This window comes from Struthio camelus, chromosome Z, assembly GCF_040807025.1.
Source record: "Struthio camelus isolate bStrCam1 chromosome Z, bStrCam1.hap1, whole genome shotgun sequence".
Classification (NCBI taxonomy): Eukaryota; Metazoa; Chordata; class Aves; order Struthioniformes; family Struthionidae; genus Struthio; species Struthio camelus.
Window position 1 is genome coordinate 48,572,575 of NC_090982.1, and position 24,106 is coordinate 48,596,680.

General features: G+C 36.5%; 1 protein-coding gene across 1 annotated transcript in view; it reads left to right on the forward strand.

Annotated features, from left to right (window-relative positions):
- The window catches only part of FBXL17 (F-box and leucine rich repeat protein 17), a 301,069-nt gene that overhangs the window by 200,180 nt on the left and 76,783 nt on the right, over positions 1 to 24,106 (forward strand). The window contains exon 7 of the mRNA XM_068928189.1: positions 1,449 to 1,525. Within this exon, the coding sequence (XP_068784290.1) occupies positions 1,449 to 1,525 (77 nt within the window). The remainder of the gene's footprint in view (positions 1 to 1,448; positions 1,526 to 24,106) is intronic.

A 24,106-nucleotide genomic window follows, 5' to 3' on the forward strand; every position in this document is an offset into this window, starting at 1 on the left:
TTATATTAAAAACTGTAGTCTTGGTGTAACTTCCAGAAGAAAAATATTTGTCATGCTCGCTGATTGTCTTAGCAGAGAAGCTGTTTGTTGACGTTAAGTATGAAGTGAAGGATGAAGAGGTTTACCCTCCCCGAAATGTTTTTCTTCCAGGTTTACAGTGTTAAAACATTTCTCTCCTTTTTTTAATTCATAAACTAAGAAGACCTCATTCCTGAGGACAAGCCTTGCAAAAATTTTCTAACTATGAGGTTCACACAGTTTTAAAAGATCTGTTGAAAATTGATGATGTTGTAATAGTGATAAAGAAATCAAGATTAAAGTGTTCTTTCAGAGTCATCGTATTTTATTAACAGTAGCGATTTTTGGTTCTGGATTTTAGAAGAAGGAAAAAGAAGGAGGACAAATAGCTCTGAAAGGCTATGATTCAGTTATTATACTATTGTAAGCTATAAGAATTAGGTGGCTGCTTTTAAAAAGAATAAAATTGTCAGCATCAACAGTTATATCAAACTGAGGATAATCTATTGGTAGTGGTAAGTGAAGGAAAAAGGTTCCTTCAGGCGTAGGTGTATTTTCCAAAAGTTGCAACAATTCAGCAATACCTAGTTTTTGTTCAAAATTAGCGAATAATTTAATTTTGTGTAATGCAGAAGAATTGATTTAAGAGTCAGAGTAGATGATTGGGTAATTGATCAGAAAATTAAAGAGAAGTATATTGGATCCAAAGAAATTGCTGCAATTTATCCTATTAAAATCATTTTTTAAAATGTCTCTCTGTACAGACTTGCACAATAGTCACCTTAGCTGATCTGTGAGCAAGTGATGCGTTTTACATTATTGGTACTAAAAATATATTTTATAAAATATATTTTTATGAGTGATACTGTTTAAACAATGGAGTTGTAAATATAACAATTGTAAACAACACATTAATTTAGATCTGGTCACAAGTATATTATAACAGCTATTTTACAAGACAGTTTTAGTTTTCATATTAATTTTCTTGCTTAAAGGACATCAAACAGGGATTCACAGACAAAACATATGATTCATTGCAAATTCATCATAACTGTGACAAGGCAGCCAAATGAGCTGTCTTCTCATCTGTATAAGCTTCTGTAGCAACATATTGCAATACGAATGCCATGTAGCATTTCATGACCTGATGAATGCTGACTTCTGCAATAATCATTGAATAAACAGAAACATGAATTTAAAATTACATTTTCTCATTTTTTGTCCTCATCACAATGTGTTTATTCTTCTTATCCAGAAAAAATCTCTCAAAGCTTAAATTGGGCAAGAGGAACCTTCCAAAGTTGTTATTCTACAGAATAATTCACAAAATGAAGAAATTGATATGCAGTACATTACACTTGTGACTGAGCTTTTAATTAAAGATGATCCATTTTCCTTTAACTCTGAGTTTTACTTTATGTATATTCCAGATGTGTGGAGGTGATCGCTAAAGAAGGCCGGAACCTGAAAGAGCTGTATTTAGTATCCTGTAAGATCACTGACTATGGTATGTAATGTACCTATTTCTTTTGGTCAAATTGATCTTTGCTAGCTTTGTATAGAGATTCCTATAAAGCTGCAGGAAATATATAGATAAAGATTTTCAAAACCTTTACCCATAAATATAGTAAAAGCAAAAAGTGTTTGGCATGCTTAGAAATATCTGTGCTTCGAAATATGAAAGTCAGTATGTATACGTGCTACCATTTAGAATTGACGGTTACTGGGCAGACTGGGTAGAGTGCCTTTCGAATCACCCTGGAGAGCATTTGAGAGCAAATCCGAAAATATATGTGTATTTCTAGATACTGTAAACACATAACTAAGCAACTGTGAGTGTTGATTGATTGCCTAGTGTAGGCCATAAAAAATAGAATGAACCAGATGATCCCCTTAACAAATGCTAATATGATAAAATAGAGAGGAGGACCTAGAGGTTAGGCTTTCCCTCTGTTGGACCACACAGAGAGACAGAGCTTGTATTTTATGTAGGCAGGAAAACTTCTGAGCACTTGAATGTGCTTGCAGAGGCTGGGTTGTTTTTTTTTTTGTTTATTCTTCTAATAACACACTGACCTCAAGCAAGACACTTGATTCTCAGAAGTCTAACTCCCATTTAGATTTCTAAATTTCATTTTATTTGTTTATTATCTCAGAAATTATGTGTTTCTCACTCTTTTTTATTTTAACTTTTTACTCCATAGCTTTCATAAAGAGTTACTATGTCCAAGTGATAAATTACCTTTCCAGTGGTCCCAAACCTGTTCATATCTTTTCCCCCTCAGATTTCACACTTCCCTGGGGTCTGCATGGGTGCAATCAGGGCGCATTTGTTCTGCAGAGGTCAGTTTGCATCATGCCTATGGTGTGTGGGCGTGAGCTCATGATAAAGGCTCTGAAACTTGTAGGAGCTCTGGGGCCTGGCAGAGGAGAGGAGGGATGGGACCAAACACTCACATTCCCTGTTCCGCTGTTATTAGTAATTGCACGGACAGAACAGATGTTGGTAAAGTTGAAAATGTAGGTTTTCTTGGCTCGCTACTGCCTGGCAGAGATAAAGAGTCTTCACACAGCTTGTGAATTTGAACTGGTGAACTGGTGAGCTAGTTACTGGAAGTTCGGAGGGGAATTCTCTGCCAAATGCAAAGTGACAATGAAAATGCTTCACGTCACTACTCTAGGTTCAGAGGTATAGGACCTCTGTTGGAAGTGAGACTGCCCCTTTGGGTGTAACAGATCTATTAGCTCTGCTTTCTCTCCCTGCTCTGTCTTCTAAAGCAGTGGAGAAGGAGCTCTCAGGGCAATAACAGAATACCCATTTTGTCCATCAGTGATTTCTCGTTCTGATTTCACTCTTCATTGGCTGCAGTTTTTGAGAGGAGAATAAGGTTTCTCCCGAAAGCAAGGAAGCAAACATTGATAAATTGAAGCAAAGTAAATGAGGATGGAGAAAGGAAGTATCCATTCCTAGGTGAAAAGCGGGGAGTGTGTTTTATAGCATGAATGAGTGGAGAATATCTCTAGGGTTTGGATGGTTAAGCGCCAGCTTACTGTAGTCATCCAAACTGAGCTTCAGCTAATTTCTATGGGCTAGAGCTCACGTGACGCTAGCGTACTGGATTCTGCAGTCATTCAACATTATTGCGCTCAGTCATTGGGACTTTGAAAATGGTTTTAGTTGACAGTATCAATACAAGCTTTTAGTATTGACTTAAAAAAAATCACTGGTAGGTTATGCTAATAGGATCAGTAAGCCATCCAGCAAATGGTTGTGATACTGACTGATTTTTGATGCAATTAAGACTAGTTGATTATCCTTACAATCTTCAATGTATCTCAGCGAGCCAGCCTGACAAATATACTCCTCTGCTTGTGATGTCTAAGCTGAAAATACAAAATAAGCTCTGTAGCAAAGCAGAATTTATAAGCATAATTTAGGCTTCATAAGGAAGTCAAAACTCTGCCTTAGGTAGTCAAAGATGTGAGAGCAAGTGAATATTAATTAGGTCAACAAGAGTGTTACAGGGTGGAGCCAGACTTCACCCTGTTCTCCCTTTGCTTTATCCTTCTCTCCTTTACTTCCTGAAAACTTAGTGGAAGTTTTTCCCACATTTGTTTGTGATGCTATTAAGTTAAAAGAGCCAGCCCCTTACAGTGCTGTGAGTGCAGTTTGTCTGTTGAACTTCCTTTGTAAAAGAAGATGCCTCTCTTCAAAGCTCTGTATAGTTTTATAAGAGAAGGAGATTTATCAGTGCTCTTCAGAGTTACAGCTACAGGGAGGGATGTGGGAAGTGAGGGACAGGAGCAATCAGAGGTGTCCTCTGCACCTTTGTACTTGTGGCAAGTAGAGGAAATCAGCTGAGAGCCATAAGCCTAATTTCTTGGGGGATCATTCAGGTGGTTTCCTGTTGCCTTGCAAAGGCTTGTGACTCCACATGCAGTTGTTCAGGCTCCACCAGAAAACAAGTAAGTCTTTATCAGTAGAAACATAGTCTATTAAAATTGTTTGACTTCAGTCTCATAGAAAGGATAGTTCCGTTAATGTTTTGGCCAGGCTGTTTGTGCTGTGTTACAGTGTCCAAAACTGTGTGAGGCAGTGACTTGGTGGGAGCGTGCAGCTGTATGTAACGGTGGCTCTTTGTTTGATCTGCTTGATGCTCTTGAGGGTATGAATATGTGTATTTTGTGTACATGGATACATTAAACGCATAATTATACTTGCTTTGAAAATTAAAATCTTGGCACACAACTTTCAATTGTTACTGTATGAGTTTCTCACTGGGTTTTTAGAAACGTACCTAGGACTGGTAACCAGATCCTTGGAGTGTGATGGACTAACAGATGTGTGGTTTCAAAAGCCTCCACTGAAAATGTTTGACAACGTGTTCAGATGCTATAGCAGTTACCTCAGTGCAATTTTGGCTGGTGGGGACAAGCCCATAATTGTTTAGAAGTTCAGCTGGAAAAAGCATTAAATTACAAGGACAACTTGAACTTATTTGAGACACTAGGCAATAATGAAGGCATTAGCAAAAATTGTAATTGTTGTCCCACAATTAACGCTATAGGGATATACGTGTGAGATAACTGTGTACTCCAGGGGAGGCTATGAAGTGTGAAGTTCACTGTTTTATTCCTTTAATTCGTTTTATTTGTTTCTTCATAATAAAATGGTAAGAAAAAATATCAGACAGGAATGTTCATATGCAATTAGTATTTTTTAAACATACTGAAGTTCTAACTTTTACTTTGAAACCCTAAAGATTAACACAATCCTCTATGTCTGTGATACTGTAGTCATAGGCAACGTTATTTTCTCTGTTATTCTGCCACCGTGAAACGTGTTTCATTGTTTTAAACAAAAAAGAGGATTCAAAGAGGAATTGAAGTACACATAAGTTAAAAGTTGTTAACTTATGAAGAAAACAGTAAATATAGGGCTATATTTTGCACAGTTAAGGTTGTTGTAAGGTATCTAGTATAAACCTTCCAGAGTATGTAAGTTATCTCTTAGAGTTTTTTCAAAGGTAAAAGCTTCTCAGGTTAAGATTTTATCTTAGGCTAAAGTTTTGTCAGTATATGTTTATGTCCACTGACATGAGTATTGTGTATATAGTATCTCTGCTTGTACGTGTGTAAGTCTTAAAGTCATTTCCCTTAAGCTAAAATTAAGATAGGTGGATGAGTGTATATGCATGTAACTGAAAAATCCTTCAAATATTTTGGCTTAAAAATAAAATACCTTTTGTTACTTACAAGTTTCTTACGTTGTATTGTAAAACAACATTTTTTGTTTGGTCTAATTTTTGTCTCTAATGCTAAAGAATGGTTCGAGTATACTTTGTTTACTTCTGAAAAGTTTATTGCATAATGATATATTTATGATCATCAAGTGTCACTTTATGGAAAACCTGTTTTTTAGTAATGCTTTTCACTGCAATATAGCATGTTAGGATGTTAAATATGAGTTTGTAAGTGGGTTTTTTTTTTTTTTTTTTTAAGCCTAGCATATTGTTAAAGGCTAAATAACTACTAGCATTTACGTCGACTGATGGGAGAGGCTGAACCAGTATAATCTCCGAGATAAGCACCTGTTTGCTCAAGAGTGCAGACAGAATGAAGTCAAAGCTGATACTAGTTCCTTATATCGTTTTGTCCTTTTGTTAAACAATCATGAATTAAGCATGGAGTGTCAGTGTTATCTTTGAATTTCCTGCCTTTTGTTGATTTGTGTCACAACCTTAACACTACTTAAACATAGAGGGTTTTGTATTTAATCTTTTACTAAGAACTAGTAAGAAAGCTAGACTTTCTCAGCTGCGGGGAGACTGTGTGTCAAATGAATTAGGTTGATGTGAAGATGTATAGCAGTGTGCTAGGGCAGCAATCACACACAGAATTGTGTAACTGTCTCTTCAATTTTATGCTCTAATTCTGGGTTTTATTGATTTCCTGAGTGTTGGGAATTTGTTTTAAGAAATACTTTTCTAAGTAAAATATTATTTAGAGAGTTGGTAATGGTGCATAGTAGTAGGTACCCTGAAGCACAAAAGGGTGACTTTGTGTTCAAAGATGAAAAGATTTGAAGAAACTAGCCTATGAAAAAGGAATAGATGTTTTAAGGGTCTGATCTTGCCATAGTTCTACGCATGCATTTACTAAGAATTACAAAAAAGTTTTGCCTCTCCTAGCAGTGGTGAAAGATAAGTCTCTGGATGCTATACTTGCACTTGAAAAAAGTGGTGAGACCAGTGGTTTTTGCCCGGTTATGGAGAAAATAATTTCAAGTCAAAATTTAAATCATAGACTTCACCTAAGAGAGGGGAAAACTTTTCAAAAATGTTTGACAGGAAGTGTGTAAACCAGGATCTTCCACACCTCTACTCTAAGAACTTGCTTAATGTGTTTCTGAAAAATCAAACTATTCAAATTCTGATTACTAGAAGTACAGTTAATACAATTTCGGCTATATGTATCTCATAGTGATTCCTGTCTTGTAACCTGTGGAAGGTGGCAGTTGTCTCAGTAGCTATCTGGTGTCAGTTTGATTGCCTAGTAGTTCTGGATTTTGCCAAACTTAAAAATTATCTCTTTCTACCTATCTAATTAATTGCACAAAGCTTTTCAGATGAAATGCTTGACACAAGGGGCTGATATCAACTGTAGTATTTTGTTGATACCTTTAAGATTCTGAATACTGAAGAAGAGTTCTCTAGATATTTAGCCTTTTCATTTTCCAAAATTGTGAGTATTCTGTGTTTCCTTTTTCTTAACATTGGCTCTTTTCATCATTTATTGATATATTTAGTGTCTCTGAGGGCACATAATTTTTTTTGAAAGTGAGAATGTTGAACCAAAAAATGATTTTTAAGAAACTATAATTGAATTATATAGTTCTATTTAAAAATATTATAGAGGGAATAGTGTTATAAATAGGTGTCTGGAGGCATAAGATAGTGTTTATATTGGGTCAAAGTCCACTATCAGAAGACAAAACATAATTGCAAGTTGTGCCGGGGGCGGGGGGGGGGGGGGTCTCCCTGCCAACACTCTTTAACTGGATTATGGCTTCTTTTCTTAAAGTAACATGCAACTAGCGATGTTAAAATAGTTTTCCAAAATACTGGCAAATTCTAATTTTGTCATAATATATACTACATATGCTTTCTATCTTAAAATAGTATACTTTAATTATCAGGGGATCAGTTCTTCCTACTGAATAATACAGGTAAATTGCAGGAGTCTCTAGGGTTTTCTCTACAAAATCTAGCATTTGTCATGTAAATCACAAAGAATAAACATATTCTATGTATTTCCTCACAAAATGACATTTTCTTTCGGCTTCTCATTTGCATTAGTGATTCTAATACTTGATAAACTTGCTAAAACTGTATGTTTCCTAATTTTAGTCTTTGGGAGTTTTCTTAATCTGATATTATTTTTAAAATGCCATCTTGTTTTGCCCAGTGTTGCTGGGAGAGGGAACGCATTCTTTGCGGGATAAACCTGCCACATACGAGTAGACAGAATAGGATGAGCAGTAAATATATTTTGAAGTCAGAAAGGTTTCCTCTATGCGTGTAACTGGTTATGCAATCTCTTCCTTAATTGAGATCATTTAAATATATAGCTTTCTTTATGCCCTTCAAAATAATTCTGAATTGCTGTTGTATTGGTTGAATTCTCTGTTTCCCTTATTTGATTTCTTCTTAGAACTGGTCTTTCCCATATTATATTTTCCTATCCTGTGCATGTTTTCTTCTCTCTTGTTCACTTGTAATGACCCGATTTATGCAAGCAGTAATCCCACTGAGAACTTTGTTCGTGCTGGTAGTTAAGCATACAGATAATCTCTTCAGGACAGGGGCCTGAAGATATGTTTTTGTCTCTGATGCGTATATATATATATGAATGTATGGGGGTGTATATATATGTGTGTGTGTGTGTCGATATAAAATTGTGGTGCTACACACTTACATTTCATGTGTGTGTATATATGTATGAAAGGAAAAAAGATACAGATATGTTGCTTTCTTCTAAACTTGTTTTTCTTCCTTTCCACAAAAGTACTTTCTCTCTATTTTTTGTTCTAATGCCTAAGTATTCATGACCCTGCACTTAATGAAACAGATTAGCTGCATTGCTGATGTTTAGAGCAGAGTTTTGGAGTGCTTTATTTAGTTTGGGTCTCTTTTTTTTTTTATGGATGGGCTGCAAATTTAACTCCAGAAGACTGTAAGTACTAATCATCTGGTGAGTAGATGGTAAAGAATCTATATCGTGTTGTTTGCGTTAACGATGCTTCCTTTGGCAAAAACTCTGGCGGTTAGTTAAATGTTTTTGTTTGGGTGTACATTGAAATATTTTGAGAATTCTGAAGCGGGTTAAATATTTCTTAGGTTTATAGAAATTCAAGTAATTATAAGGATCAACGAAAAGCTTATTCTAGCAGCAGGGGTCAATTACGGAGTTTTATGTGGCCTAACAAAAGAACAATACACAATACACCTTATTATCCCTTCCTCTATTTAGTTCATATTGGAGCGTGCAGAGTGGAGGCCTAGAGTCTTCTGTGTATTTCAGAACCTCTGCACCTTTCAGTCTGACTAAGACAATAAATTATAGATTATACAGCTTTCTTAAGGACATTTTTCAACTTTGTTTTGGTGTATTTTTCTTTTTTTTTTTCCTCTTATTACATGCCCAGAGGTTTTTTATGTGATTGTAAATAAAGCTTTGATTTGGACTACTTACTGCACCTCTTCACGCATCATATTATTTGCATAAGGGATCCTGTTGACATCGAAACCAATAGGTCTATTAATGTAAGGAAAGCTGTATGTATGCTCATGTATTTTGGGATTGGGTATTTAACAGAGGAAAGCTGCAGTAGTTCAAGTAACAGTGTTCAAGGACTAAATAGATACTTTAGTCATCTGTCTGGAGGATTCGGTATAAATTATTATGATTAAGAATTCAAATTAGAATTTTGTCAAAAGTAATCATAACCACTGAAGCAAAGAAGAGCCTTTTGAACAATCTTGCAGCACCATATGTAATTCATAAGCATATCAAAAATCAATTTCTCTGTGTAAGTTTAAAGAATACTCCCAATGTCATGAAAATTCCAGGCAGTTTTCTTTAAAAGTTACTTTGGAGCACCACTGTGCATCTTCGAGCCCCATACAGGGAGATAAATTACAGCGATAGCATATTTCTCAAATAACATAGTTGCAAATCCTTTGTCCTGCAGTACATAATAAAGGATTTTCTCTTTGAGCAATGAGATAAGCCAAAGTTTCCAGCTTTTTTTTCTTTTTATCATGCTAGATGGTGGGCTGTCCCCTTAGCCTCTATCCTTAAAAATAATGTAGTCGAATAGCTGGCTGGAGGGAGCTGGATGTAGATGCGCTTGTGAGTCATCAAGATGCAGAGAGCAGAAGCCTGTGATTTGCACACACAAGTTCTTCTCGGGTGGTTGTGCTAAATGGGGAAACGGGAGCCGTGCTGTACTCGGGGTTTGGCCCGTCGCAGAGGGGGACCCACGGTTACTGCTGCTTTCATTTAATTTCTTCTGAGGGGAACTTTAACAGTGTTTTGGGGGGTTATATTGATTCTTTACTGACAAACTTCAGGCAGGAGTTTGTTGGTCATAATGGAAAGTTTAGAAATAATTCATGTTCCCCCCCCCACCCCCCCCCGAGGTCTGAGAGGTGCCTCAGTTAATCTTTGCAGAAATGCCTTTTCTCTTTTTGGGGGAGCAGTGCCTGGAGCTTTCTGCGTGCACCTCACTTCTGAGCACCGGAAAACAAAATATATTTGTGATGTAACGAGAACTTAAATGGCCACGAGCTCTTTCGGTTTACATTGTCAGAAGTACGTTTTCAGGCTCTTGTTTATTCATTTAATGTGTTAATTTACTGTGCTAGGGGACTGTATTTTAAAGCTAAACTTTTGTTTGACCCGAGATCTGGGTTCTGTTCCCCGGTGATATGTGAATACGTGTCCTCTCTTACGTCATTTTTAAAAGATCATATAAAGCTGTATTCCTTCAGCGTGCACGTTGACCCCTGTGCTGAGAATGGTGCGCCAGGGGCCTTTTCAGCGAGTTACCCCATTGCAAAAACATTACTGAAATTATAACTAAAAGCTTCTTGTTTACCGCTTTAAACTGATTTAAAGTGCAAATAACTAATTAAATGTAGACCAAATGTGAACATTAGGGTCACTGCAATTTGTTGCTATGTTTTGATAACACTGAAAGCCAGCGAACAAATCTGTTGTCATGTTATGTTTTGACTTATCTTTCACTTCAAAACAGTATCTGCTAATTTCTTACCGCAATGGAAAATTAACATTGCTAAAACACTGGAGCATTTAATTTGCCGTCAGTGGTAGATTTACTTGAGCAAAGGCCGTGGATTTGGACTCGAGACTTGCATTTAACGTGATTCTCATTTTTAGCTTAGTGAGAGCATAATTTCATTTAACAATTTATCATATTTAGTGTTTTCCCATGTACAGCAATAATCACTTACATTAACACAGTGGTGTTATAATCCTGTTTTATATTTCATTGAACTTTTGAACTAATTTAGGATTTGCCTCTAATCCCCTTGATTTGCCGAGTAGCAATTACCAATATACTTCAAAAAAAAAAAAAAAAAATCCATACATTTTCTGCGTTAGTGATGATGTCTATACGAACTAATACTCATCTCGGTGGGGGTTATTTAAGGGTCTCTCTCATAATTCTAAAGTTAGAAACAGCATTTGTGTTTGTCTAAAGTGTATGTTTAAAAAAAAAAAAAAAGGTTCCAGAAGGAGAGAAAAAGATTTTTTTTTTTTTTTTAAACTAGGTCTTGTTACATTTAATCAGTTTAATATTAAACTCTGGCTGATATTTGGAATCATACAAGCATTGTATTTTAAACTGGCAGTGATGGATTGCAGTTTCATTTTATTTTTTCTTCTAAATTGTTGCATTCAGTTTTATGATCCTCTTTTCTGTTTAATGCACTATCAAATATTTTATAACAAATTACATTTTAAAAATGAATTTGCTACTTCAGTGTTGTCTAAATAAAAGTGGTGATTTACTTCTAGCAGCATCCTTAAGGGAAAAATAAGTTCAGAATGCTTAAATATGATAACTTTTGTTTAAACTTCTTAACAAGTAATAACTTTTATTTAGCTTGAGTAATTATTCTGAAATAAGTGTAAGTTTTATTTTGTGATGTGAGACTGCTGTTGAGTTCCAGCAATATTCAGATTACAGTGACTGAAGGGAAGGATGACTTTTGACCATACTCGGTCCATCTGCACCTCTTAAAAACCATGTGAAGTAGTTTATAGAAATAGTTGTAGTTATAGAAATAATTATTGTGACTGTCCAAATGGGAGAAAGAAATGCTTTTATTCCTTTAATCACGTCTCTAGTCTGAAGGATTACATTAAAAGACTGAATGCTTAGGAACTTTTTTATTTAATGGAAATCTATTTTTATGGAAAAATGATTATAATATTTCTATACTTTATTAGAATAGACATTATATCAGGTATTTGGTGTTATTTCTATCATAAACATTAATTGTATTAAAACCCTATTTTTTTAATAAAAAAATGAAAAAACTTAATGGAAATGGTTCAGTGGTCAAATAATTTTTATGAATACAAAGGAGAATACTATTGTATCTCTGCCTTTTAGTATAATTCCTAGGCTTTAGTAAGTACATGTATGAACAGATCTTCCAGAACTGCATATCTGTGGCCGATTATTAAAATATCAAGGAGCAGAGGCTACATCTTTTTTGTTTATTTTTGTACTACAGTTTGAAACATGGAACTATAAGTGAACAGCAAAAACAGTAACAAAAATTCTAATAATACAGCTTTTTATCAACTTGTCTGAGAACAGAGGCTGAATCAAAAATAAAATTATGTTAGATAATGAAGTAGGATAAGTGGAATTGCAGCTCTGCATTCCTTTTGTTGTGGTGGTTCCTCATCAGCTTAGATGCAACGGAAGTATTCGATTTCTTCCCCCCTCCCCCCCCCAAGATGTATACGAAAAAGTTACTGTTGTCTTTGTAAACTGAAGAACTCTTCCTGCACCCCAATGCAAGAGAGGGCAGAAACAGTTTTGCTACTGCTGTAGAGGACAGGGATTAACTTCTCAGGAAGAAAAACTGAAAGGCAAGTAATCTTTGTGCATTCAAAAATTCAAAAATTGACAGCAAGGATTTAGTTTGGTCAGTCTTGAAGAGTTTTCTATTAAAAAAAATTAGTCTCTGAGTAGCTCTTAATTTATGTATTTTCATTTTTCATAAGTCAAGTGGGATCATTTTGCCTTTTAAATGTCAAGTATCTTTCAGAAAACCTTTGACAGCAGGATTACTTGATTTGCAATTCTCCCTCATTTGGTGCCTCATACCTGCTTATTTGTTAACTATAAATACTGAACCAAACCACGGTACTTCTGTTTACAAGATGCTTAATACAAAAGCGTAATAAAAAGTGTCCATAATATGTAGCTACAGGGTTGTTAGTACAACAAAAAAGAGAAACTGCCAAGGAGAAAGAACTAGAAATGAATAAAGGAAACAAATTTCTGCAAAAACAAAATTCTTGACGAACTAAGGAAAAAAGATGAATTTAAAGTGTCCATTTTGGGTTCTTCTATTCATATTTATAGCTATTTTGTAACTGATAAATGAAATACCTTCCATGGTGTCAACCTGTTTGCATACCTTTTTTAAAAAAAAAAAAAAAAACACACCGTCTGGAGAGTCTGAGCAGTATTTGTTAGAGATAGTGATTCTGTATTGCAGTCTTCAAAACTTTTCAGTGATCTGATGGTATTAATATTATTTATTTACAGTCCAGCTCTATGATCCTATTACTCTTTTGATATAACACATATTATATGCTATAGAGCTAAGCTGTCTTTTATGAACTTGCATCTTGCTCTTGTCTGCCAAGGTCTTGGCAAAAAAAAAAAAAAAAAAGTCTATACAACCAAAATCTGAAAGCACTGAAATTGTTGCTTAAGCTTTAGGTAAATCATTTTAACTTAAAGATGTAGTAGCAAGTATGTACCCTTAGCACTGCCCATCCCCTCACCCCGCCACACGCAGCCGACAGAGCAACGCAACGCTCTGCTTTACGTGTGGAAGCATATGAAATCCTGATGAAGTCTTGGTGAAATCCTTTAGTTCTATATCAGGCATAATCATCTAGCACCCAATTTACACTTAAACCAGTATATCTCATTTTTATTGGTGGCAACTCAATTGTTAGTTGGCACCACACTTGGCAACAGTGCTAGCAGTTCTTAGTTCCTTGTCTGTGGTTGGTGTTTTTTTTTTTTTTTTTAAAAGTAACTGATTTGTGTGTCTCACTCTCAAATATTTGAGTTAATACATCTTAAGCTAAAGGGTTTTCTCAGGATCTTTTAAGATACCTAACAGATGCTTAGTTTAAGGTAGCCACTCACAAAGAGAGGATCCTAAAATTGCTACTTATTTATTTAAAAAAAAAAAATCTAAGAAGTTTAGCAAGTAGCCAGGAAACAAAAATGCCAGGAATGAAATCAGAGTTGTTCATCAGCTCATTTATCGGTGGTAAGAATTTGTCATACATCTAGATCTTGCTGTGTTAGAGGCTTACCATGAGCATTAGCCAAACCGTCTGTCTGTATGAGGTGATCGTCGAACCACAGGAGGTTTGAGTGGCAGGGACCTGCGGGGGGCATGCAATCTGCCTCCCTCTCCAGGTGGGACTGTTCCCAGCACTTGCTTGGGTTAGATGTGGTGTTATCCAGCCAAGTCTCAAACTTTCACGGATGGTGGTTCCACAGCCTCCCTGGGCAACTGTTCCACTGCTGCCCTTACCTCCAAAAGTCTTGGGTTTTGGGGTGTTGCTGTTTGTTGGGTTTTTCTTCCCTTTTGTTCCCCCTCCTTCCCCCATGCCCATCTTGAACCTTGCAAACCACCATGGTGTTGGCATTGTCCTTGTTACATCTTTAGGTGAGCTACTGGGAAGAGTTTGATTCCATCATTTTCATAGTCATCGTCTGAATAGTCGTAGGCTGCTGTTAGCCCTGCCTATGTTATAGGGCTCCTTTGAATGCAGTGTCCCTCAAAGGATGGCATTGAGGACTGTGTCCCTCTGTCACCTCATGTGCCAAACCATCAGTCAGCAATGTAGCTGACATTCAGATATGGGTACAGAACTGACAAATCTAGACTTAACAATACCTAGCCGTATCCATAGGGATGTGGGGGACAGAGCTGTGTGGGTCTCATGCATGAGGTGTGAGATTTGCAAGTCCTGATAATAATTAAGTGCAATTCAGATCTTCCCATAGTAATATATTTGGGGGGGAGGGGAGAATGTGTGTGGTGTGGGTGTGTGTTTTTTGGTTTTTTATGAACCTGGAATTAACTTTGGAAATGAGCAAATGTTAGCAAATATTAAGTATTCACAAAAGAATTTTCCATTTCTTGTTTAGCCAGCCAATGGTTTTTGCTACTGGAAGCTTTTTATGTGGCTTTTTTTTTTTTTGCATACTCGATTTTTTTGTTAGGCTAAGAACGGTATTTTTTTTTTCCTCTACTTCCTTTTAACTTATTTACTTGCAATCAATTTACAAGCATTTGTTTATTTGCTTTCTTTTTGCAGTTGCATAAAAAATAAAAACACTGACACTATAGCTTTGCTGTAAGCCAGTAAGAGGGTTTTTTTTTTTTTAAGGTTTTTAAGTGTTTGGATGCTATGTTTTCATGGTAGTAAACCAAAAGTTCGTTAAGTTTTGTTTCTAAAGCAGACATGAAAACAAGAAAGCTCCGTGCATCTGAACAGCAGTACAGGTTAAAGGTCCCTAACCTCTAACTTATAGGCCCTGCTTGTAGCATCGCTGTAGTAAAAAATGGACAAACAACTTTCTGGCTGAGGAGATCCTAGTACTTAGAGCACGTTCTAGTAAAAGGTCACATAGCGTAATTAAATTGCTACAAGCAGTTGCTGGCCTGGTGCAACAAATCCCTAGAGTAATGTATTTTAAATATTCTCCTGTAGCCTCTCGCTCTCGAGTTGAATCCCTGGTATTTCCCTAGAAGTAGAGATTTGCACCTCTTTCGACCAATGAAGTGGAAAACGGCAGTGGGATGTAACCTTTACCGTTAGTCTCCAGTTTGTTCTTTTTTCTTATACCACCATAAAGTTTTGTCTGATTTATTGCATCTGTGTTTTTTTTCTTGACTAATCTTAAGTAAAATCGTTTGCAAGCTGTTTCCAGACCCAAACTCTGGGAGTCAGGGTCAAATCTAATAAAATCCTGAAGAGGCACTGCGGCGCTTAGGTTTTAGGAACACGCATCGAGGAAATCCAGAACCGCCGCTTGGGAGCGTGCGATCCTTAGACAGAGTATGCGGGTGCTGCAGCTGGCCAGGCAGCAGGACTATACACTAAATGGAAAGTTATTTAGCGCTAGCTTTTTGGAAGAATCAAACACAACAACGTCTTTAGTGTTGCGCTGCCTTTTGAATTCTGCATCTCACTTAAATTGCGTTTAAGTGAGAGGGAGGGTAGCTGCTGTTTTGTTGCGTGGGGTGGCAGTGGTGCAGCGAGCAGCTCTGTGAGCTTTGCTGAAGACCTTTCCTGGTTCCTTGATCCGCATGGAACTGTTTAGATCAGGGCAGTTTACAGGAAATTTTCAGTCAACAAAGAGGTGCTTAGAGGAAGTCGCTTTCCACAGCTACTAACCTAGTGTTGATTACTAGAACAAAATTTTGGACTGAAGTATCTATTTTTAAACTCTGGCCCGTATACCCATCAAATGACACCTGTGTGTGTCACCAAAATAAATGGTAAAACCCCCTGATTTCACTTTGGCTAGTGAAGTGGCCTCTTTTGTTTCTCTTAGGTAGCTTAGGGACAAATCAGCTCTTTATTTCTCCTAGACGTGGTTCATCAATTTTTATGAAAAAAAGAATTTACTTTCTTTACTATGCCATGTCCTTGTCAGATAATTAAAGAAGGAAAATTAAGTAAGGTCTGTGATCAAATGTTATTCGTGAGAAAAAGAGGAAGGAAAAAGAAATCTGTTTTATCCTTTAATCAGTAAATAGAGAAATACACTTTGGAACCAATAGGGACTGCAGACTAAAAGAAACCCTTTCACAGAGGTCTCTGTTCCCCCTGCAATTCATATTTTATTATAAGCTTATGATTTATGGGCAGTGAGGTTTTGCATGAGTCTTGTTCAAGAGGCTAAGAGATTCAATGACTTTGTAGCTACACAAAATCATTTTGTGATCTTATGTAGAGGGTTTTGCCAACAGCCGTATGTGTGCACATGTATGCATTTACCTGTAACTGCACATGCCTGTACAAACAGGCACACACAAAAATATAACTTCAATGAAAGATTTTTTTTATTATTATTATTACTTAATTATGATTGGAAAAAGCTACTGGAGTAGAAAAATGGTACACATCTTACAAGGATGTCTTTAAGGGAAAAGAAAGATTAAATAGCATTTTAAATTTAATTTAAACATATTTGACTAGTTTTTAATGCAGTTGAACACTTTATTTATAATAAAGTACGTCACTGGTGAATTTCTTCACGTGCATCCCTGTTATTTTTTTTTAACTAAAATAAAAAGGCCAACAAAGTAGTCTTTCTGGTAGAATAAAGTACAATTTGATTACTTGCAGCTAATGCATAATACCATTTAATTTGATTTTTTAGGAGGAGGATGGTCTCTAATGGAAGGGAAATGGACTGTATAGATTAGATGCACCCTTTCATATTTTCCTCTACCCATGCAGTTGTAAGTACTGCTGCTGATGTGCAGCAAAAAATAAAAATTGGATTTTAAGCTATTTAGAAAATGTACAAATACAAAATATGCCTCAGATTCCTAAAGTGCATGAATTTTGTTAAGTATCTAACTGGGCTGTAGTATTTATTGAAAAAATTTATGGAGAGTTGACAACAACCCATCACACAAGTAAACATTTCCTAAGTTCATGGAGATTTAACTGATCGTAGGGTTCATGTGGAAAGATTCATTGTTTCAGATAACATGCGGAAACCCCATAAATCTTTTTAGTACAGGTACTCATAACTCTTTGTGTAAGTGGATGAAATTCCCTATCAGCACATCTGTGCTGTGTTCCTTATGTAAAATGCTCGTGATTCTGTGATCAGCACATTTGCAATTTTGTGTATCATCACTCAACTGATAACCAAGGAGTCCAGTATTAAAGATTTTGAAGTACCTTGTGGTCTGCTGATAAAAAGACCACGATCTCAAATCAAAATTTAACAAAGAAGTATTTGTGTCAGTCCTATGGAAAGTGGCTTAGAAGCGCACGCAGAAAGCTAAGCTTATTACTGTACTTGATAATGGAGCTACTGACAGGTCTTTTGCTGAATGCGAGTTGGTGCACTTCAGATTTGTGAAAGATGGAAAACCCTGTTGGTTTTTTTGCTGATATAGACTTTAAATCTTGAACATCCGATGCTATCACATAGGGAATAAAAGCAGCTTTAGAAGTGTTGGAATAAAAGCAGAGGAATTCAAAATAAAACCAGTCAGTCACAGGAAATAACAAGATGCACAGGCAATGTTTGGGGGGGGGAAACCCTTGGATTTATGCTGTCAGTTGGAACCTGGAGCTGTTCTGGATCTTGGAAAAGATTATCTCTGTCTTTCAAAGTATGAATTGATGGTAAAGTATTTTCGAATTCTCTTACATCGAATCCAAAGGAGATTATAGTAACTTTGACTTCTGTTGATGGTCTTGAGGCAACATTGATCTGTTTTGGAGACATCAGCCTTCTTTGTTATGTTTCAGAATTGTTTGGAAGAAAAAAGTTATTAACTTTGGCCGTTGCAAATTTTGAATACGTATTGCTGAACCTGAGTCACAGTAGCTGTGTTTGTGCAACTCTTAGGTTCCCTCTTTCCTAGACATGTCCTCTTTCCCCTTTCCTGCTGTTTTCGTAAGTGCAGCACAGGTATTTTCAATCTCCTCTAAAGCTAACAGCTGATGTGAGTTTGCTCTGAAGGACCAGGTGAGGCAGCAGGCTCGGGCAGGCATGAGAGCAGACCTAAAGTCAGCAGCTGGTGTTGGTGGCCAGTGGGAATAGCTGTGGAGGGAGCAGGGCTGAGGATTTGGTGCCACAGCAGTGACTTGGGGGGCTCTGAGGTGAAACCCTCAAGAAAAGCAATTGGGGAATGGGATAGGACATCTGGATGGAGAGTGCCTGAGTGTTAAAGCGCAGAGAAATTGAGGGAAATAAAAGGTGTAGAGTTTGGAGTGGGAAGGGCAGGCAGGGAGTGTTCAGTTGGGGGTACCCCTTTGCTTGGGACAAAGAGTACACCCACGCAGACGCATGCCCTCATTCCCAGTACAGAAACATGACATTTCTACCCATTCCATTTCTTTGTTGCTACCAGAAATTTTGTGCATAAGGGTGCTTCTAAGCCCTCCAATTTAAATATTTAAATGAGCCTTGTCCCTATTATGATTGAAGTCTGCCTTTTCCAGGTGAAGTTTGAGGACTAGAAAATGCTATCAGTTTGCAATTATGCATCATCTATCCAAAAACTATCTTTAGGGTGATATGTTTTATGGGATAGATATTTCTGGGACTGCCTGATGCATCGTGCAGCCAGTATTTGTTTGGTTTCTAAAGCTCTGTATAATCGCAAAGTACTTTTTCCATAAAGAAGAAAAAAATATTTTGGTCATTTGGAAGAAAAATAAAATGTTCTAGACCATTTGGTACAAGTACTAACAGAAGAAAATTGCCATGCATCAGTGGTAAGATATTGGAATTGGAGATATATAGGAAGTCAGATGCTTATCTTAGTAACCAAGGTTTTCTTCATTCTTATCAGCCACTTATGTTCATAAGCTTTCCAGCTACTTTTTCATTTTAGGCCTGCCCAGTATTTTAACAAATAACTTTGTGTGGTTAGATAGGAAGAATCTCTGTTGTCTCATTTATATCCTCAAACTGAAAGTTAACAGATGTCTATCTCTGTTTTCAGTGTACAGTGTCTTTACCAACCTTAGCTTCACCACAGATTTTTCTATAACAAATATGTAGTTTATAGTGTTAAATGTTTCTGCTGCTACTTATTTTTTGTTTTCAGGTTACAGTTCCTCTGATTTGCCACTTCCTTCTGCATATTTGCAGGAATTTTCCTTAGTTTTTGTAGATTTAAATTACTTGTTCCTCAAACATACCCTGTGTCATATTTGTACTTGAAGCACACGAATCCCCTGTTGGAAATAAGCTTATCTGAGATGAGAAACTTAGGTTTGTGAGTTGTTCTTTCCAGCTCAATGCTCCTGTCTAATTTCTGCTTTCAATGTTTCATACTTATGTTTGCCTTTTCCAGGTGCCTGTTTTCCATCTTATATCTTACTGTGTATGAGCTAGCAAAACAAATAGTTTCACATTTTAGTGGTAGTGAGGTCAGAATGTCTGACACAGTTTTCTTTCTGTTTGCAAACAGCAATGGAATAAAAGGTATACAGTTCTGCCTTAAATATTTATATGTGGATTTCCTGTTTAGAAAATGAAAAATCTGATCGAAACCAGATACAGAATTTCCAAGTGTTGCACAGACTCTTGGACCTACAGCTTTTAGGCGGATTTCAGCAATATTGTGTGTTTCATCTGGCATTTGAAATCTACTTTGTGAGCTTCTTGTGTGTATATTTCTAAAACTATCTGTCAGTTAAAACCACACATTTGAAAACCCTGCTATCTATCCAAAAAATATCTGAGCACCAGGAGAGCATCATTGATTGATTAAAATATTTGTTGCTCTGTCTAGAAGTTTTGGCACCAAGTCATTGTTCTCATTGAAGAAAGGATAGGCTAGAATTACATAAAACTAAGTTAGGTGGGAAAAATAACTACATCTGTGGTAAGGATACATAATACACTCACAGCTGTTCTATGTAATTATGGAAGTATGGATTGCTCTTATAAAGCATAAGTACTCAAGGTGACATTTTAAAGGGAAAATGAAGATTGAAAATAAAAACTGGGTAGAAAAGTGATGTGAGCAAGAAAGCTCACGAACAGATCTGTTACTCTAATAATTTAAATAGAGAACTAAAAGCTGCTTTCCAGTTTGATTCATGAACAAAGGAAGATTTAGCATGAGAAGATGTGAAATATTAGGGAAAACTCTCCTGAGCTGAAAAGAATCTGGGAAATAATTTTATGGCCGTCAGGGTCCAGGAGACATCTCTTCTGTCCTGTAGGCACAGGTAAGCCTCAAACTGTCTGGCAGCAAATAAACAGGAAATTATGCACAAAATACATGTCTGCTTTAGACTCTAAATTAGATAAGCTGACCTGCAGAGTCGCCACTTCAGAAAGAAAAATGGACACAGCCTAATGTAAGAAGCTTTGCAAATGCATTAGTCAGAGAAAAGTCGCTGGGATAGGATTGGAAAATATAAGCAGCAGAGAAGGGGATTTATTTTCTCTGCTTTGTAGAAATTGGCTTCCTGAAGTTTTGCTTTTGGATATCATGGACGAGTAGAATTATTTGGAGCTTATCAAATCCCTCTCAGCCAGCAAAATAATCATTAGAACGTATGATATAAAGGTGATGATAGCTTTCATGGCAAGAGAAAGATCCTGCTGTTTTGTACCTGAAAAAATTAGTTTCATAGTTCCAGATGTCATCTGTACTATACAGGCAGAACAACAGTCATCTATCCTGCATAAATATTTCTGTGTTGTCTTGAAAACTGATGTCTAGTATTTCCTGCAGAGATCTGCATTAATTGTCAGGCCAAGACTCCTCTTTTTTGTAGCTCTTTAGCTTCCTGCAGAATTCTAACAAAATCAGTGATGAAATAAGCTTTTGTGGTTTCCGCCTTTGGAAGATAAGGGTTCAGTAAGTGATGGGGATTGGAAAAACCCTGAAAATTTTTCTTCTTCAGGTCTTCATATCTATTTCTCTACTGAGTGGTAGCACGCTTCTAAAGTCCTTGTACCTTGGCATAAAAATTCAAGCCTGCTTGCCATGATTTCATGGTTGTCCGTGCCAAGCAGAACATCTTGCTCCGTTTCTACTCTTTTCCGCGTGCAGTGGGTGTTTGTTAGTGAGGTCGTTCATTCCAGGCAACTCACCGCTCCTGTGTGCTTGACTTCCGCTTGTCCTCTTTTCATGTGGATAATTCTGTTTCCTAGATGTCTCTCTGACCCTTTCTGGTGGGAAAAGGCAAACAATGCATGTTTTTGAGATGCAGGATAACTTCTTCACCAAGTCCTTGAGTAGGAATAAGGTGCAATTTATTCTTTCTACTGAAAGTAAATATTTTGTATGCTGGAGTAGGCCAGAGACAAGGCAGAGTCTTGTAGGGCAATACAGTCAGATACTAAGAGAAAAGTTTTGAAAAAATAGAAGGGGTTTAAAGGAGGTGTGGGGGCTGGAAGAGAAGAGGAAGGATGGCATGTATGACAGGACTGAAAAAAATAGAATAATGAATAAAACTGCAGTCTACCCTACTTCTCTGCTTTTAAACTGCATTGTCTTTCCAATCCAGTTACTTATGGGGAAGACTTCAGAATTGACTACTGCTACTTTTGCTTTTATCCTATTTTCTCCTAGAAAAAAAGTAATTGAAATTTGAGGTTTGGGGTTATTTATATCACTTGCAACTTGCATAATAAAAAGTGTATGTCCTCTATTACTACTAGTACTTTCCATATGCTTCTGAAGGAGCTATAAATGCTTTATGTTGACTATGTGCAGGAGAAGACTGATTATGCGTGCTTTGAGATGCAGGATAATTGTCTACTTAGGGAATTAGTGAAGCATGGAGTACAATTACTAAACTCACACCCTGGGTTATTTTGCTATCGCTTTTCTAGGTAGGCAAGTCAGAAGGATTTTAGAGCTATTCAGCACTTTTTGGAGCAATAGTGTATCATGGACCACCTGCAAGGCAGCACTCTGAACAACTTCATACATAAGGGAATGGTTTAATAGCATCTCTTAGCCCTAGAAGATATCATGAGCAGAGTCTCTACTCTAGGTTGGAATTGTAATTTTTTAAAGGAATGTTTCTGTGCTGTATTCAGGAATAGTAAAGATCATTCTTTTTAACTTGCACAGAGAAATTTTATATAGCTATTTGAAAACTGAAAGAGAAGATGCAAAAGAAAACAGTTACTCTAGTATTGAACCTTTTTGTAAAGCTCTCTTTTTCCCTGTTGTTTTTCATCTCAAATGCCTTTTTAGGCATTTTGAAAATTTTGCTGGAAAAAAAAATCTTGTTATTGACCGCTTTTTTTTATTTTACAAACAGCTGTCACAGTAGGTACTAGGGCAGAGCATAAACCCCTTAAAGCTTTAAAATGGAATTGTAAAGTAACTGGTCAGCATTGTGTTGATTTCATCACCTTAATGTCTTGTAGTCTTTAGGGGATACAGATGTATTAAATTGAAAAATGAGATGATGATTTTATCAAATAAGCGAACTGGTAATTGTGATGAGGTACTTCTACAAATGGAACAGTTTTCCAAACATGGAGTGATTCTTTGACAGATTTCTGCCTTATGGGCCTGCCTTATGGTTTAGAAAAGTAGAAAATAGTTCAAGCTAACAAAAAAGACTAATTTCTAGTTTCGTAGGAAACATTTTTCTTACAAATAAATGATCTATGCTAAAGTAGCAATTTATCTGGCATTGCAGAAAACAAGTTGTTTTGATACTTTTTTAGCAATTGAAAAAAATAATAAAACTAGATATCTTCATGTAATGTTTTCATAAACCAATGTGAGCTGTCCAGCTTCTGTTTACTGCAGCCCTAACTCAGGAGAGCATCCCTGTTCAGGAAAATATTGAAGTATAGGTTGCTGTGAATGCAAGATGGCTTTAAAGACAAGTTTAACTGTTATCTAGTTATATTCTTAACAAATACAAATGTTATGAGTATTACTAGTCATGTGTGGTGTTCCTTAATTTATTTGTCGTCTTGTTTGCTTAATGGTAAAATAATAAATGTATTTGAATCAGTTATATACTCAGTTCCAGATGCTTTACCTCCCGGTGGCTTTTTTCTACTTTGATTTTTATTTATTTAAATATATATGTGGCACTGTGCAGGTAGTAGGAATATTTACTACTTAGATCAGAAGGCAGAACATGTTTGGTCTATTAGGGCCATTGTTGACATGCATGTTGTTGAATAATGACACACTCTGAGGTACAAGGAAGCTACAAGAGCTAATGAGCAAATTTCGAAACATAAATGCATGTGCTTGAAAAAAGATATCTTGAATCTAGTTGGTAGATCTGTATCATGGTATATGTTTCAGTGAATGATATCTTTAACGTATGGCAGTTGATTAAATAGGTTGCTCTTTTAAAGTGGAGGGTGGGTTTTTTTGTTTTTTGGGGGGTTTTTTTGAGCAAGTGATGCAGTTTTCAATGTGGACCTTATGAAATACTCCCTACAAGTATACTGCTTATGTGCTGTTTATATTTAGAAATTTTTCTGTGGCAGTCATAATTGGAATACAAGCTTTGCAAAACTGTCAGCTGTCATCATCCTTTGCAAAGTATGTGTAGTTTTATTTTTTTAGAATAAAAATATACATGGGAAGATCAAGAGAACTGGTTTGAAGAACTAGGCAAAAAAGCAGGACGATGACTTAGACAAGTGGCATACCAACAACCAAATAAGATGCGTAGGGTAGCTGCACAGAAGCTAGCTGCTCGGCACCAGCAAAGTTGCACCGCTGTTTGGCCAAGACTTAGAGTGTGAAAGGCAGCATCAATCGCCAGGATTTTTCTAGTGGAAAAGAACGTGAGAAAATGGCTAGTCGGTGCTCTCAAAAGCATTCACAGAAGAGAAGAAGCTCAGGAGGTGCAGGAAGGGTTGCTTCATTCATCCTAGAGCTGGAAATAAGTGAGCTAAGGGGGACTTCTATAAGCCTCCAAAGATTATAGGGTTTTGTGAAAAAGTATAATATATATTTAAAATGTGTGTAGGTCTTTTGCAGCTTTTGGATGAAGGGGAAAAACTGCT